Consider the following 17,488-nt stretch of genomic DNA (forward strand, 5'->3'; position numbering starts at 1 on the left):
GTGAAAAGAATGCCAATAGTATATCCTCAGTTAAAAGATGAAATGCATCCTTTGACTAAGATGTATATAGTGGAAAATTAAGCTGGAAATGTGCATTTAGGAGATTCAGAGTAATTTCCCACAAACTGTGGCTGTTGGTAATTGTCTTCAAGGAGAGTTTTCTTGGCAAGATTTGTTCAGAGGAAGTTTGCCATTGCCATCCCCTGAGTCTGAGAGGATGTGACTTGTCCAAGATCACCCAGTGGGTTTCATGGTCGAGTGGGGAATTGAATCCTAGTCTCCAGAATTGTAGTCCAGCCAGTACACTGGCTGTTTTTGTAGCAAATTGGACATTGCTATGACTACTCCTGCCAGTCAATTAATTTGCAAGATTGTTCATCAAAGGCAAATATGAGGCCAAATACTAATGTATTTGGAAAGTACTTGCTGAAATTATTTAAGGTTCATCATGTAATATAGAACCTTGAACATTTCAAAATGGTGAGTTATCTCTTTGCAGCTTTGAACAACTGTTGGTTGTTTAAAAACTATTTGTCTTTGAGAACCCCTTTCTCACTTTGTCTAACTGAAATCATGTTTAGTCTTTGATGTAGTACAGCTGCCCTTTAATTGTACCATATGGAAAGAGCCAATTAGATGAGTAAATGTTGTGTTACTATAAATACATGGAATAAAAGTACTGAGGTTCATGTCCTTGCAGCTAATAATAGATGTTCATTGTTCTTATACAACCTTCCAGTCAATAACTAATTAGTAATCACTCTCTACTGATATTACCAAGAACTATTGGGGGAATTAAGAACTATTCTTTTATAATGTTTATAGCTTCTAATATTGTGCCTGACGTCAGATTTTACTCAAGGGCTGCATTACTAGAAATTGTGGCTGAAAGAAATGGGGTAGTGTCAGATTATTATCTAGAGATAGTAGCATTATCTCCAGAATAGATTTATTTTTTCTCAGTAAAATATTTCTTTCAGTAATTTAGATATTTTAAAGGGAAATGGGCACTTTATGAATACACTTTGACATTTTCTTGATGAGAATGTTAAAATGTGGCAGGATGTGTATTTTATTTCCATCGCAGGAGACAGAGGGAAAATGTAGTTTTATCAACAAAGGCCATCATATACTGCTACATTCTGCTTTGTAAGTTACACGTTGTATAAGACTGCACCAACTATGTTGCATAATAAATGCATGTACATTTTGGTACTACTTCATATCAGCACCTGATATAAGTCCAGCCATACCCATAACTGCAGATAGCTATAATCAATCATTATCGTTTAATGAGAAATACTGTAGTTAGTAACAAGTCATGAACTAAATGTGAATTCATGAGTGAACAGCTAATAGGCCTTTTAAATGCCAGTAATCAACTTTTGGAATTTAGTTTTTAAAAGAGTTTTAAATTTAATGAATGTCCAAGTTCTTCTGTCAAATTGCATATATTATTTCATTCCAAGATAGATATAGCATCTAAAATTGGTACATTAATACATATGTAAAACAAATGATAAAATAATGATGTACAGGTAACTGGATTAGAGTAATATATATAGAACTTTCATAAACTACATTCCAATTTCTAGTGCTTAAGCAGTATGTCAACAGCACTCAGCAAAATGGCTTCTCCAACAACAGTGCATGTATGTATGGAGGGAAATGCATGAGCACCATTCACCTGGGACCTTAGGTACTTGGGTCACTAAACTTTTACTTCCCTTTTGGATACCTGGGAGATTTTGGAGAAAAAGAAAAAAAATCAATATAAAATATAATGATGATGTAGGATCGAAATTTTCACTGAAACAAAGGGAGGGATTTACAGAATGAAATCTCAATTGAGAGCAGGGAAATCATATTCTTGATGCTCCATTCAAGCACTGTTAATTCATGTAGGATATGGATATGAATGCTAACTGAAAAGATAAAATCTTTTTTATTTGCCATATGTCTAACAAGAGTGCATATACACAAAAATGGGAATTTAAATAGATATTATAGATATTTAAAGGAATTTGAAACTGATCTTTTTCATAAAACATTTTCTCCAGAATCTCAAACTACCCACAACATGACAAATTAATGAGTGGTTTTTGGTGCACAATCATTGTTTATGGGTTCTGTCATCAATTGCATCCATGACTATCGTATTTATAGTTTTCTATAGGAAGTAATTTAGGATAATACATAATATATTTAATAACAATGTGAGGGTATGATTTGGACATGAGCAAGCAGCCAATGAGTTTGCATTGCTGTTTTCTTTTTACCTCTTTCTGTTCATCTGTTTTATTAAAGAGCCTCAAATCAGTACATCATAACATGAAATGTAATATATTCATTAAAAGCCACCATATTTCTATCTGTAATTTGTATTCAATTAAAAATACTTATTTGGATTTTAACCATTCTGCTTCACTTTTACCTCCTCCTCTCCCTTTGAATGTGTATTCCTGAGCAGCTCACGGAAAAGGTAATTTAATCCACAGTATGCAATTTAGTTTACTTATCCTGAGAATTCTTGTGTGCATAAGAGCATGTGGTGTGTCACTAGGCTCCTCTGATGCAAAGGCTTTTCTACTCATCCCAATTTTGGTGTGCAAAACACTTGCGAACTTTAGACAACTGACTTGCCTGAAATAGCTCTTTTATATGTGCTACCAAAGTTTAAATAGGAAACCATTACAAGCCATTCAAAGCAAGTAAATCTTTTCTTTTCTTTTCTCATAGCCACCAAAATTCAAGTATTTTAGGGGTGTTCTTTTCAAGTTCTGCAGAGGTGGGGGCAGAATGGCCTGGGGATATGCATGCTATCTGAAGGTTATATATGTCCAAGAACTGTTGTTGCTTCTACATAAACTTTTTTCCCCTATAGGAAGAAGAAATTGTGGATTGGTGGAGCAAGTTTTATGCTTCAATAGGGGATACTGAAAAATGTGGTCAGTACCTACAGAAGGGATATGATACAATAAAGGTATTTATGCTGAGTGAATTATATGGACGTGTCTGATATTGGGTTGATTATATTTTTGAAATTTCACCAACTTGAAAAAGATAGCTGGACTTTTTGTATCAGTGGGATAAATCTGAATGTTCCTTCCTTCCTTCCTTCCTTCCTTCCTTCCTTCCTTCCTTCCTTCCTTCTTTCAACCCCCTTTCCCCATTTTTGTTATCAATTCAATCTCCTCAATTGTTAAAAAAAACCATTGAGCTGTAACTGGGGCACTATAATTTAGTTTAATATAGAGTACCTTTGAAATAGGTCCTATCTGGAAAACTTCAAACGTACTCTGATGGACCATTTTGTCTGACTTGATAATTTGCACTTTTTACATGAGAGCTATACATGAAAATAACAAGATGAAATAACGAGATATCAAGCTATAATATTACAGCTTACTGCTTTATCATCCTAGATGATCTAATTTTTTTTTAACCAAATGTCAAGATACTTTCACAGGTACAATGAAGTATACAGGAATGTTTTTCAAAGTTTAATTTAACAAATTGTGTAACTGGTTTGTGCTTAACATTTTAAACTGCAATTTCACTTCAATCTTGTTTAAAGGTATACAACTGTGAACTGGAGAATGTACCCGACTTTAAGGGTTTAACAGATTTTTGTGATACATTCAAGCTTTATCGGGGCAAATCTGAAGAAAATGATGACCCTACAGTTGCAGGAGAACTTAAGGTAAAAACACAAATACATGCAACCATCCACATACCCATACATTAAATTACCTTATTAGGCAGGAAAATAAAATGGAAAATCAAGGTTTGCTATTTGGCATTTATACTTTCTTTGAATATTTTCAAGATGTGGATGCTTGAAATTGTGGATAAAAATATAACCCAACCCCCCCCCCCCCACAAAAAACTATCAATTGATATCAATAGAAAAGGTTTTCCCTCCTTTCTTCTTCTCCTCCTCCTCTCCAAATTTTAAGGTGTGAATTTTAGGGAAATGTGTAAATCTTGCCTATTGGGTCATGATACTCCTGATCCACATTGGGCCTCTCTGTGCTTATTTAGAAGTGAAAACATAATTGAGACTCAGTACTGGTACTGTTCTACATAGTACGGCGTTCCTAAGGAGAAAAAATGCATAATAACCAAATAGAAAGACTTAATTTGGCTCATATAATGATTTTCCTTTTATTTTTACCCAGTGCTCCTTCAGAATCTATGCACTGCCAGATGATCCTACTGTACCAGTTCCTCCTCGGCAGTTCCGTGAGCTGCCAGACAGTGGACCTCAGGAGTGTCTTATACGGATTTATATTGCTCGAGCCTTAGACCTCCAGCCTCAGGACAACAATGGTTTGGTGAGCTGATGTGTAAAAAAGATAGCTAAGATTGGAGCACAGTAGAGTACAACATTTGACCAGGATTCTCTTGTGAGCACTGAGGAAAATAATAATAAAGACATATTCTAAAGGGAAGGGTATATATAGAAGCTAGGAATACTAAAATGTTTTCTGAAATCGTTGTTAAATGTTCAATAACAGCATGTTATTTTAGGGCACATGGATTCACCATGTGCTCCAAAGTAAGCTACTTTCATCAACATCTGTAAAATGGAAGTACAGTACTGTAATTATTATTCCCCTCATAGAGGTGCAGTAGGAACAGCTGCAGCAAGGACTGTAACACATTCAACTTAATAATGTATTGGTGTAGCCACCAACTGCAGCATAAACAGAGCTCCATGTTGTGCTCCAAGCCAAAAAAAAAAAAAAAAGGAGGCAGAGGCGAAGCTGGCCCTTTCATTGAATTAATAGCTATCCAAAAGTAGGAGGAGCTCATCACATTACATGTTGATCTCCTGATAGTCATGTATAGAAAAGATGTTATGCATCACTGAACATTCTTACAATGCATGTTAATTCATGATATCCTTGTACCTAAACAGTGTGACCCTTACATTAAAATCACCTTGGGCAAAAAGGTTGTTGAAGACAGAGATAATTATATTCCCAACACAGTGAATCCAATTTTTGGCAGGTAACGTTTTATTTTAAATATTTGTTAATATTAAATATTTGTTGTTGTATGCCTTCATGTCATTTCCAACTTATAGCAACCCTAAGGCAAACATATCATGGGATTTTCTTTAGAGGGGGCTTGCTATGGCCTTTGTCTGAATACGACTTGTCCAAGGTCACCTAGGTTTCTGTGAGGATTCGAAGCCTGGTCTCCTGGCATCCTGGTCCAAAACTCAAACCACTACACCATGTTCACTCCTTAATGTTTAAGATTAGAAGAACCTACCCCCCCGTTTCCATTATAGTGCAACATTATGTCATCATAGCTTAAAATCTTGAAAAAAAATCATTAATTGAGCTTATTTTTGCTTAGAGAGGAACATGAGAGTGAATAAGGTATGCTCCATGCTTTTCTATTGCTTTCTATTATTTCTTATGATTTTTGTCAAGAGAGGATCCTTGACTGCATGGAAACAGTACACATCTTTGGCCTACATGGCTTAGGTTCAGAATATGATAAACCATATCTCCCCATATGAACCTTCAAGGGTCCTAAAATATACAGGAGAAGGCTTTCTTTCAGTCCCATCACCATCACAGGTTCACTTGGTGAGGACATGAGAGAGAACCTTCTCAGTGGCTGTTCCCACTCTCTGGAACACTCTTCCGTGGGAGGCTAGGCTGACCGCCTCCCAGGTTTCCTTTCACTGGCAGGCAATGACATTTTTATTCAAGCAGGCTTTTAATATGTAATCATGCCAGGGAGGCTTTCATAGGAGGTGTGTGTGTGCTGGACTTTTCTTTTAACCTTTGTATGTTTAATATCATTTTATACTATTTTTAGCCTGACAGTTTTAATTTTTTTTAAATGCAAAAAATTTAAAATGATTTTATCTATGAGCCACCTTGGGTCCCTTTCTGGTAGCACAGAAATGAAAGAAATAATAAATAAACAGTAGAAGGAGGAAAAATTAAATGATCGTTCCATTTTATGAAAGGAGAAAATACTCTTTTTCATAATGTTTCAAACATCTTCTGAACTACAAAAACAGAGATTAATGACATATAATTGTGTAAGTTTCCAAAAAGAAAATGGGATTTTGGAAGAAGGTGGAAATTTTAATCATTATGCTTTTGTTAGACCTCTATTCTAGTTAAAGGTAAGCCATGTCTTCACAATGTGATAGATGAGATGAAAGTCCCTTTAAGATAGGAATTCTTATTGCAACAACATACTAGTCCATATGCAGTTTCAGTGATGTTTTTTGTGAGTGGTGTTGATTGTAATCAATTTTGCTGGAATTCAAATATGCTATGTACTTCTGCATTTAGAATGTATGAACTGAGTTGCTTCTTGCCTCAAGAGAAAGATTTGAAAATTTCTGTGTATGATTATGACTTGCTGACTCGAGATGAAAAAGTTGGGGAAACCATCATAGATCTGGAAAACAGATTCCTCTCCCGCTTTGGATCTCACTGTGGAATACCTCAGCAGTACTGTGTGTAAGTCTGTGCTCTACCTGTAGAAATCATGGAAGCTGTAAAACACCTGTAACATAGTTTTACATATACATGACTATGTAAAGTGCTGTGTAAACTTACGGCGCTATATAAATAAACAACAACAACAACAACAATAATAATAATAATGCTTGTTTTGTCATGGTAGCCACATTTTCATTGACTCAGGGCTGGCCCTGCCATTAGGCAGGAGGAGGAAGCCACCCAAGGCTGCAGGCTTTGAGTGTCATAAAAGCAGCTTGTTTATCTATTTTTACCCATCTACTTTTATTACTAGAGATAGAGAGAGGTGTTTGAAGAATTTTTTGCCCCATGTGCAAAGATAATCTTTCTATCTTTCAGTACTATGTATCTCAGTTTGACTTAGTGATGGACACTTGGTATCATTTGCTAATCTACCTGAAGCAGAAAAATGGCCAGCCCTGTATTAACTAAAAGGATGTGCTATCATTTTCTTTTTAAACTGTTATCCAGATTAAAATAGAATCCTTCTCAATGTGCCTATGGTGCTCCTGTAGATGTTGGCCTTTCTATGTGTCAGATTCATATACAAAAAGAATACATATTTGGAACCCTTCCATTGAAATAAATGGGGAAACTTTTGTGAGCAGCCCATTTACATTTCAGAAACTGAATACCTGCAAGAAATCTGCTTCTTAAAAGAAAGAAAGAAAGAAAGAAAGAAAGAAAGAAAGAAAGAAAGGGGAGAGAGAGAGAAGAAAAGAAAGCATATTTCAGTGATGAAAGCCATCTGTTTTAATGTGATGCACCTATTGGGGACGCTACATTTTTCTTGCCTCAAACAGATATTTTTTTATTAGTGTATGTGTATATTTTTTCTGCAAAACAATCTACTTCAATGTTCAGATGCTTGCTTGTGTCATTCTTTCATTCCTTTCTTCTTTCCTTTTCTGTAAATGTGTGCATATTGCCTATGTCCAAAAATTTCAAATTATTATAAGAAAACATAAATTATATATAATACACAAATTAATACAATAAATAAATCATATGTGAAGAAACAATTTTTTTATTCTGTACTATATTTCCTTTAAAAAGTTCAGGCATCAATACCTGGAGAGACCAACTGAAGCCAACACAACTGCTGCAAAATTTAGCCAGGATAAAAGGTAGTCGTCCTCCAGTTCTCTCTGACAATGGAAAGAGGATTAGTTATGGAGGAAGAGACTACACTTTGGAAGAATTTGGTGAGTTCTCTCTCAGTTCATTGATTTTACTAATTAGTGTTTATAATGGGCTAAAGCCAAAGTTAGCAGCAACTAGAGCCAACCCATTAGATCAATGGGAACTTATTTAAGTGTCATTGCTTTATTGCATAGACTTTACCTGGCAGTAAATTAGATTTAGGCTCCCGTCCCTATTCAGTATTCACTGAGCATTTCTATTTATAAGAAGGTAAGGTTTTGTATTGCATTTACCTTTGTAGTCAATGGGTCTACAGCGGAAGCTCACCCTGCACAACTGAGTTCTTTCTGTTTTATTGCTAGTATTCCATACTATATTGTTTCCTATTCCTATTGTATTGCTAGCTTCCATATTCTAAAAACCTGAGATATAACATAAATAAAATGTATTAAGGAATATGTAGTACAAATGTGCAAATTTGGACACTTACTAACTGTATTACATGACTGTGAATTCCTCTTGATTGACTTTGTTTCTTTTCTGTCAGAGGCAAACAAAAAATTGCATGAACACCTTGGGCCTACTGAAGAAAGACTTGCCCTTTACATACTGAGAACCCAGGGCTTGGTGCCTGAGCATGTGGAGACAAGAACACTGTACAGTACCTTCCAGCCAAACATTTCACAAGTACTATTTCTTTTTTTAAAAAAAAATCCTTCTATATCAAAAATCCAAATTTTTGGCACATTCATATGAATGCCTATGCTATAGTTGGGGGATATAGACGGAGGAGCAATATGGTATGATTCCCACTTACACATCTAAATGCAGTCTCTATACACAGCTTCACGTTCCATGAAGAAAATTACATCTGATTGCTCTGTGACAGGGGTGGGAGTATTGCGTACCCATGGGCTGCATGAAACTCACAAAGACCGTTTAGAGGACCCCTTTGCCCTCCTCCCCAAATATTCAGCCAAAAATTGAGAATTCTGCCTTGAGGGACCTCCTAGGCTGACATTTTTCTATTTAATGTTATCACTGCCACCCCCCAAGCACCTTGACCTTCCAATCACATCTAGTTTTGTCTAAAGCAGAGGTTGTGCTCCAGGGATCTAAGTGATTGCAAAAAGTGATAGGTACTCTCAACACAGTCCAGCAAAAGATAAGGAATTCTGACCCCATGGTTTCAATGAGAACACATGCTAAACTATCCCATTAACATAACTGGATATAAGAAGAGACTATCTGTTATTCACATAATAATTCACAGGTGTCTTTTATTATATAAAGCAGTGTGCATAGGCTGATTCTGGCATCACTAATCTGTTCTAGATGTCTGGCAAAAATCTGTAACTTCATAGTAATCCCATTGTGTGATTTCTATGCATATTTATAGGCCAGGATCTAGAATTGGTTTGGGCATGCCAAGAACATGGGCAGTTCAAGTGGAATTTTTCATTTCTTCTCTTTAATGTAGCAGAGCTCCTGCACCCAGTGCCAAAATCAAAAGTTGCTTTGGAAAGTTGCCTCCCCTTGGTTTCAACCAGAGCTTGGCAAATTCTCTTTTATGGATCGCAATTCCCAGCAACCCCCAGCTAGCATGGTCAGTGGCCAGACTCTGCATTACTTTTCAAAACTTGGAAAAGTTACTCCTTTATGCTACAGCTCCCAGAATTCCACAATCAACAGGGGCATTGGCTATTCTGGTTGGAGAATTTTGGGAATTATAAATTATGTAATATTTCACAAGCTCTGATTGAATTTATGTTTTGCTATAGTGGCATGTATAGTAGTGACATGCAGAATGAAGTACTGGATATTAGACTGAAATACTGATTGTGATAAATCAGATTTGTTGTTTTTTCCAAAGCCTGACAAAGATTGTCTTACTGATGCAGGGAAAGCTGCAAATGTGGGTGGATGTTTTCCCCAAAAGCATGGGCCCACCTGGTCCCCCTTTCAACGTCACTCCTCGTAAGGCTAAGAAGTGAGTATGAAGCTAAGATGAAGATCAACAACATTACTTTTTATGCTCTCCTAGCTGGGTTGGTTGTCTATGTTCAGTGGTGAAATTCAGCAAAATGTTTTCACTTGCAACTCCATAGCCCACAATCTTCTGCCAAGCTTTATTGATGGTGTAAAGCTTGGCATTAATCTCATTTGTATCCTGCTGGCTAAAAACCCAGACTCAGAAAGCTCAGTCTCTTAATTTGCTTCACAACTTTTGTTGCAGGTATGAATTGCGAGTGGTTGTTTGGAACACCAAGGATGTTATCCTGGATGAGAAAAGCATCACAGGGGAAGAAATGAGTGATATCTATGTTAAAGGGTAAGCATACTACATAGCGTGTAAACGATGAACCTGTGAGATAAAAGCACAAGGTTCATTAAAGAGCTGATTATTGTGATCAAGGCCGATGCTATCATCAGTCTAACTATTCAGCCTCAGCAGGATGCTGTACTGATTTTTGGGGGGGCACCATTTTATACAGGTTAGGGTTTTTTAATCCTTGTTTTTTTAAAAAAAATGCAACCCACAAATTGTATTTTTCATTTTAAGATAAATAACCCAACAGTACTAGGAATATAATTAATTTTAAAGTTCTATAGTATGATTTTATTTATCCTTTTTATATCTGTTTTTGAATTTATTTTTAAAATGTGATATTTCTGACTTTTTAAAAAATCTCTTATACTTCTTAATTGGAAATATGTATTGTTTAGAGTAGTATCTATGATGATTTAATATAGATCTTTGATGATACAAGCCTGAAAGGTTTACCTGGAAATACTTCCTGAACTGAAGTTGGAAGCATTCAAAAACATTTGTGTGCCAAAACATTTCATTTGTATTTGAGAAAGATAATCAAAGATTGCTGTATTACTTATTAATCCAATTTAAAATAAATTTAGCAGTTTCAATTTTTGTGCTTTTCAGTTTTTCTACAAGATATCTCTTTTTAAATATTGAAGCTAGCAATGGGGGGCAGGGTAGTTAGCCTTGCCTAGGGCACAAAATGCCCTGGCATTGGCCCTGATTATAGTTGTTATATGCTAACGAATAGAAAGAGAAGCCATTTGATTTCTTTCCCTCTAGGCACTAAAATATCCAGGCTTTGCTTAGATATTACATCAGCACTTTTTTTTCTAACCAGTGTCTACAAGTCATGAGGGGTATATGTTCCCCTTTCCCTCCAGTGTCAGAGGCACTGTGCTTCTATATCAGTTATTGGGTAGCCTGATGAGATAGTGCTTTTTGCCCTCATGTTTCGCTTTTGGATTTCCTGTAGCCATCTCATTGGTCTCAATGGGAACAGGTTGCTGTGTGATCCAGGAAGGCCCTTATTACTTAATGGTCCCAATGGGGACAGAATGCTGGACTAGATAAGCCTAAGTTTGATCTTCTATTGTACCTAAGGAAGTTTAATTTAATCTTGGACACAGAAAGTTTAACAGGAACCAATTACTGGCTTTATATCTAACTGGTGGTATCAGCCACTTTGTATTGAACTAGCTGGCAATATTGGTACAGAATCAAATGCCACTTTTCAGCAATCTCAGTGCTAACCTTCAATCCTATAAACATTGTAAAGTGTTCTTGCATCACAAGCAGCCATTATTGGCATTCATTGCCTGTCTCTGACTTTTAGGTGGATGCCTGGTTATGAAGAAAATAAGCAGAAAACAGATGTGCATTACAGGTCCCTAGATGGGGATGGGAACTTCAACTGGAGATTTATTTTTCCTTTTGAGTATTTTCCAGCTGAACAGCTCTGTACAGTTTCAAAAAAGGTGACTTTTAATCATATTAGCTATAAGTAACATTGCGAAAATGACATGCTACTGAGTTGTGTGTAGTTTGTTTTCAGAGTTATTGCTGTGTTGTTGTTGTTGTTGTTGTTGTTGAGTATAGCTGTAGAGAATATGATTTGCTGAGGGGAATTCATGTATGGTGGATGAGAGAAAGAGTTTTTCTCTCATGCATCACAAAAAGACAAACAAATGATTCCTGGAATAGATCAAGTCTGAAATCTCCCTGTAAGCCCAGATGATCAAGTTCAAGCTGCCATACTTTGGCCACATCATGAGAAGTCTTGACTCATTAGAAAAGACAATGATGCTAGGAAAAGTAGAGGGCTGCAGAAAGAGAGGAAGACCACACACCAGATGGATAGACTAAATTAAGGATCTCACAGGTATGAATTTACAGGACCTAAGCAGAACAGTTGAAGATAGAGACTTTTTGAGATGTCTCGTCCATAGGGTCAAAATGTCAGGATCAGCCCGAAGGCAGTTAACAACGATAACAAACCTTTCCCTTCCTATGATTTTTAACTAAAATGTGTTGCCCCTAGCCCCGTAGCTTTTTTCCTTGTAGAAGCAAAGGTTATTAAAAGATTGCTATAAGTGAGATGCAGATATTGTTAAGACACAGGTACTATTGGGTGGGTGGGTGACTCTATGTATGGAAGAGCAAAGAAACAGTGTCATGGGGACAGATATTTTAATTGGAAATAGCTGAAGGGAAAAGAATTACACAGCCACTCCCCTTGCTAATTTTCCATTGACTTGCAGCAATTTAACAATAAAACACATGCTATCTAATGGGAGCCAGTGAGATGTAGTGGTTTGAGCACTGGACTATGACTCTGGAGGCCAGGGTCTGAATCCCTACTTGGCCATTGAAACCCCCTGGGTGACCTTGAGCAAGTCACACTTCCTCAGCCTCAGAGGAAGACAAAAGCACACTACGCTGAACAAATCCTGCCAAGAAAATCCCCTGATAGGTTCACCTTAAAGTAATCATAAGTCAGAAATGATGTGAAGGCACACAACAGTACATGTAATATCTAGGAGGACCAATACAAGTTTTATTGTTATCAGAGGTAAGAGGCAATGCTCTTTGTTCCAACACCATCCACCCACAGCAGTGACAACTTGCCTCCACCTCCCTATTGCCACCACCCCTCCCTCCCTCTCTTCATCTGAGGGGGCATTGCTTCACATCCCTTGCATCCCTTGTCCCATCTGCCCACTACTGCACAGCCAATTTCGCAAGGAATTGTGAATAAGAGGGAGGGGCAGGAGAGGCAGAAGTCCAATTTGATTTTTATCCCTAGTGCAGACAAGCTCCATACATACCAAGACCACATATCAAATCATGTCATGTTTTAAAGTACCCAAAGAATTACTAGACAAGTATGTATAGCATAGCATTTAAGTATCGGACTAGGATACTGGGAGACTAGGGTTCGAATTTTTGCTCCACTATGGAATCCAACTGGGTGACCTTGGACAAGACACATTCTCTCAGCTTCAGAGGAAAGTAAGGGCCACCATCCTCTGAAGAAATCTTCCTGAGAAAACCCCATGATAAGTTTGACTTAGGGTCACCACAAGTCAGAAATGACTTGAAGGCACACAACAAGCTTGCTACAGTAACAACTGCTCACTCCAGAGGGATGCTGACAGAGAGATGGAGTTGGTGGCAGAATAATAGCATGTGTTGTATATGCAAGAGTTGCTTGGGAAAGGCTGCAGCAGGCTACTTGATCAACCCACCAGACTGTTATAATTTATTTTTACTGTTGTTCCTCTTAGGAACACTTCTGGAGTCTTGACAGTACTGAATTCAGAATTCCACCCAAGTTGATTATTCAGATATGGGACAATGATAAGTTTTCCTTGGATGACTATCTGGGTATGTATTTCAAAATAATATGTATTTGCAGGAAGCCCTGCCAAAGAGACAGATTTGTGCCAAGATGTTTTTGAGAAACCAACCAAATACATGAGATCATTATCTTCCCCATCCCCTACCCTCTCCTTTTTTTAGGTTTTGTCGAACTTGATTTACACAATACAGTTGTGCCAGCAAAGGTTCCAGAAAAATGCACTTTAGACATGATTCCAGAATACAAGCCAACCAACTCCCTGAAGGCCCCCAAGATCGCTTCACTCTTCGAACAGAAATCCATGAAGGGATGGTGGCCATGCTACGTGGAAAAGGATGGCTCCCGTGTTTTGGCTGTATGACTGTATTAATATCCATATGTATTTCATTAGCCACTTGCATTTACTTTTGCTTCTCTTTCTTCCATTGCTCCCTCTTCTCACCCATGTCTTTCCCTGTAAAAAATCATAAGCTGTTCCTATTATACTGTGTAAGAGTAAGCTTGGGAGAAACACCTCAGTTTGGTAGACTTGTGATCTGTCTGTGTGTCCATTTGCATCCAAACTGATAATGAATCATCAGGGGTATAAAGATTTGGTCCACTTCAGATAAGCCTAGCTTTAATTTGGACATCATTATCTAAATTCACTTAATTATTTATGGATTTGTGACTTGCCTGTATTTGAAGCATGACTCTCATATTTTCTTACAGTTACTGAAATTATACAGAAGTAAAATTGTGGGGAATATTGAAATAACATATGTGTGTGTGTCCCCCTTATGGTTAAACATTGTAATATTCTTAATAAAGTATTGATAATGTATTAATTTATTTGAAGGGTAAAGTTGAGATGACTCTGGAAGTCCTTGGTGAAAAAGACATTGAAGAACGACCAGCTGGCAAAGGAAGAGATGAACCAAATATGAATCCCAAGTTAGACATGCCAAAGTAAGATACTTTCTTGACTGATAATTAATGTTAAAACCATATACATTGATCAATTGGATAGATTTTTTCTTCATCTTGTAAGTGGCTGAGGAATTTGGAAAAGAATTCGGGAGGCAGCCGGGTGTTATCATAAAGGAATTTCTGCCCGGGTCCATCCCGGATGCAGCCTGGGTACTGTAAGCTGCTTTGGTGGCCATTTTTAGAAGTTGGAAGCTTCTGACTTCTAAAAATGGCCACCAAAGCAGTTTACAGGACCCTAGCTGCATCCGGGACAGACCCAAGCAGTGATTTGTCAGCAATCTCTTTGAGTTAAACCTGGCTGCCTCCTGAATTGGGCTGAATTCAGGAAAGGTAAGCCAAGGTTTTAACCCCATGCAATAGGGTTCTTGATCTGACTCTGATGTTTATCACACTATGCTCTTAAAGAGGTACTATTCCAGTGTGACTCCTCTAGCAGCCTCCTGTTGCATGCTGGGATTGGCAGTTTTAAGGAGCTGAACTTCTCTGCCTGAGAATTCTAAATACCCCTCCTTAAAACTGCCAATCCCAGCATGCAACAGGAGGCAGCTAGAGGAGTCACACTGGAATAGTACCTCTTTAAGAGCTCGTCTGATAAACACCTCTGTCTGTATGTTAAAGGTCCTATCATTCTTTTCCCTCAAATTGTCAGTCTTTTGTACCAATTCAAAACACCTCTGGTGGCTTAGGATAAAGAGGGCAAAATAGAGATGGACAATGTAGTCTTCAAGGATAAATAGACTTGTTTCTTAGTATTACTGTGGTTTATTCTGGTGTGTGTTTTGTTTTTTTCAACTATAGCCGGCCAGAAACATCTTTCCTTTGGTTTACAAATCCATGCAAGACAATGAAATTCATTGTGTGGCGCAGATTTAAGTGGGTCTTCATTGGAATCCTCATTCTCCTCATTGTGCTTTTATTTGTAGCAATTCTTCTATATTCATTGCCGGTATGTATGTTAGACTGTATACTGTTATGTCTTTGCTTGTAACTTTCATCTTCCTGATCTGAATGTGTTTAGGGTTGTGATCAGGATATTTCTGTCTGACCAGACAAAACTTCCTGCAGCATTGAAACATGCATTATTTTAATGCCTGTATTTGTTAAATATCCACTAGGTTTTGAATTGTTTCTAAATTCAGCCTTATTTAGAGTAGACCCACTGTAGACCCAATGGAATGAAAATAACAGTAATAAGAAACACCATTGGCAAGCCTCCAGCACAGAGACAGCTGTATTCATGGAAGGGCTGCTTATGTATTACTTCACAAAGAAGCAGCACTAGATGATGTTCAGAGTTTATTATTGAGTCATTAGTTTTAAAAAGAGATAATAGTCTATCAGTTAGAATAACAGAATGATAGAGTTGGAAGAAACCACAGGGGCCATCCCTGCCAACCCTCTGCCATGCAGGAATATACAGTCAAAGCACTCCCAACAGATGGTCATCCATCCTCTGTTTAAGAAGGAGACTGTGAAGAGCAGTGCTACTCAGCATGGTGGTCCATGGATCAAAGGCTGATCTCTGAGCCATAGTCTGGTTGTCCCTGGCAAGTTTCCAGAAAAGAAAGAAACAAGAAAAAAATAATTGTAACTAAGGGATACAAATGTGATAATGGCCTTGGCAAATAGTGGGGAGAAACTGGTGGTCCCCCACATCAGATTGCTTAATATGGAGTGGTGCAGAGGGTGTAGTCACTATATCCTTTGTAAAACTGATAATAAATTAGAACATCAGTAGTTCAAAGTACTTTCTACCTTATCTTCATGACAGATCTGTCAAATGGATACTGATGGGAAGCTGAGTCTCAGAGCACAAAGTAGCTTGCCTAAGATGTCTCTTCTGGCTTTTACTAAAACAATTTACTAAAAGTACCCTGATGAGTACATGTCTAGCATGTCTTTTTATCTACTTTTATTTGTTTTCATCTTTGTAGAACTACCTGTCAATGAAGATTGTGAATCCATTTTCAGCTCATTAAGGGCAACAAACTTCCTTTGTATTGCAATGAGGATGTGAAACCTTCACCTCTGGACCAAATAAATCTAATGACCAAAACAAGCAACTCACTTATGCCTGTCTTCCTGTTCATGGCTTGGGAAGGATCAAGTGACTTCTTCTCTCACCCCTGTATCCTCTAAATTGCATTGAGATGTGCTCCAGAAGACCAAGAAACCTTCCAGAGCAGATTTTTGGGTGGAACAGAGTGCTGGAAGGGGAGCAGGAACTGCCCCTTCTTGGCTCTGCTGAGAAAACTGCTTTCGTCAGCAGAATGGCATTGTTGGACCCTGGCCCTTGTGTTTCAAACCCACTATTAAGATTGTAACTGTTATCTAAAATATATTAGATAATGACAGCTGTAAGATTCTATGTTCTTTTTCTGTATTTTGACTTTGATAGCTTTAATAGCATGAGAAAACTGGCTGTCACCTTTGATTAGGAAAGACATTTTTCTCAAAATATTATTTCAGAAAGTGTTTTTCCCTTTCCCTTTACTATTTAGATGCCACTCTGTTTTTCCAGAAATCCTATGCATGTCTACTCAGAAATAAGTCTCATTAAATTCACTAGGATTTATTCTCAGATAAGAGTGTATAGGATTGCAGCCTTAAAGTATTCTTGTTGGAGCACTTTGAAACTCTGCCTCTTCAACTCAAACTGCTTCTTATACTGTATTTTTACAAAAGACGACATAGTGCAATAAAAAAAAAACTGTTCCCTAGTGTGAACATTGTGTTTTAAAAGGTTACAGTGATAGTGCTAAGCTTTACATCATTATGGCTCAACTTGATGAGCAAAGCAATTAAATAAAGCAAAGCAAACTTTTATTATAATTTAGCATTGTGATTATTTTCTTCAGGACAGAAAAAATGCAGCCTTCATGGTATCCTTTGATGAAGGTGTTTTATGAATACATTAACATAGAAGTGTATGTATCTCCACTATAGGGCTAAGAACATGATATCTAAACACCTAGATTAACTTGGCATGCATACTAAGAGGATCCTAGGTTTGAGCAGCTCAGGGTTATTTAGTGTTTTAAATGAAATAATTTTAGATAATTTAGGCCTATGGTTTGCAGTGACATTCTGATTCACTATTTGGTAGACTTTTCTAACTTGTAGAGAGAAAGCTGCAATCAGGCTTGACATGATGACCATTTCTCCAGAGGGCCTCTA

General features: G+C 37.3%; 1 protein-coding gene across 5 annotated transcripts in view; it reads left to right on the top strand.

Moving 5' to 3' along the window:
• MYOF (myoferlin) overlaps positions 1 to 17,143 on the top strand; it is a 119,575-nt gene extending 102,432 nt beyond the window's left edge. For 3 of the 5 annotated variants that reach the window (XM_042457123.1, XM_042457125.1, XM_042457126.1), the window contains 16 exons: positions 2,471 to 2,482; positions 2,885 to 2,983; positions 3,578 to 3,703; positions 4,182 to 4,337; positions 4,925 to 5,016; positions 6,330 to 6,500; positions 7,578 to 7,726; positions 8,212 to 8,351; positions 9,566 to 9,654; positions 9,901 to 9,996; positions 11,318 to 11,459; positions 13,269 to 13,368; positions 13,504 to 13,697; positions 14,181 to 14,290; positions 15,110 to 15,257; positions 16,246 to 17,143. In XM_042457123.1, coding sequence (XP_042313057.1) covers positions 2,471 to 2,482; positions 2,885 to 2,983; positions 3,578 to 3,703; positions 4,182 to 4,337; positions 4,925 to 5,016; positions 6,330 to 6,500; positions 7,578 to 7,726; positions 8,212 to 8,351; positions 9,566 to 9,654; positions 9,901 to 9,996; positions 11,318 to 11,459; positions 13,269 to 13,368; positions 13,504 to 13,697; positions 14,181 to 14,290; positions 15,110 to 15,257; positions 16,246 to 16,290 — 1,869 coding nt within the window. In that variant the 3' untranslated portion in view covers positions 16,291 to 17,143. The remainder of the gene's footprint in view (positions 1 to 2,470; positions 2,483 to 2,884; positions 2,984 to 3,577; positions 3,704 to 4,181; positions 4,338 to 4,924; positions 5,017 to 6,329; positions 6,501 to 7,577; positions 7,727 to 8,211; positions 8,352 to 9,565; positions 9,655 to 9,900; positions 9,997 to 11,317; positions 11,460 to 13,268; positions 13,369 to 13,503; positions 13,698 to 14,180; positions 14,291 to 15,109; positions 15,258 to 16,245) is intronic. The other 2 variants (XM_042457124.1, XM_042457127.1) reach the window with 1 other exon arrangement.
• The last annotated feature ends 345 nt before the right edge of the window (positions 17,144 to 17,488 follow it).

Source organism: Sceloporus undulatus, chromosome 3 (assembly GCF_019175285.1).
Source record: "Sceloporus undulatus isolate JIND9_A2432 ecotype Alabama chromosome 3, SceUnd_v1.1, whole genome shotgun sequence".
Taxonomy (NCBI): domain Eukaryota; kingdom Metazoa; phylum Chordata; class Lepidosauria; order Squamata; family Phrynosomatidae; genus Sceloporus; species Sceloporus undulatus.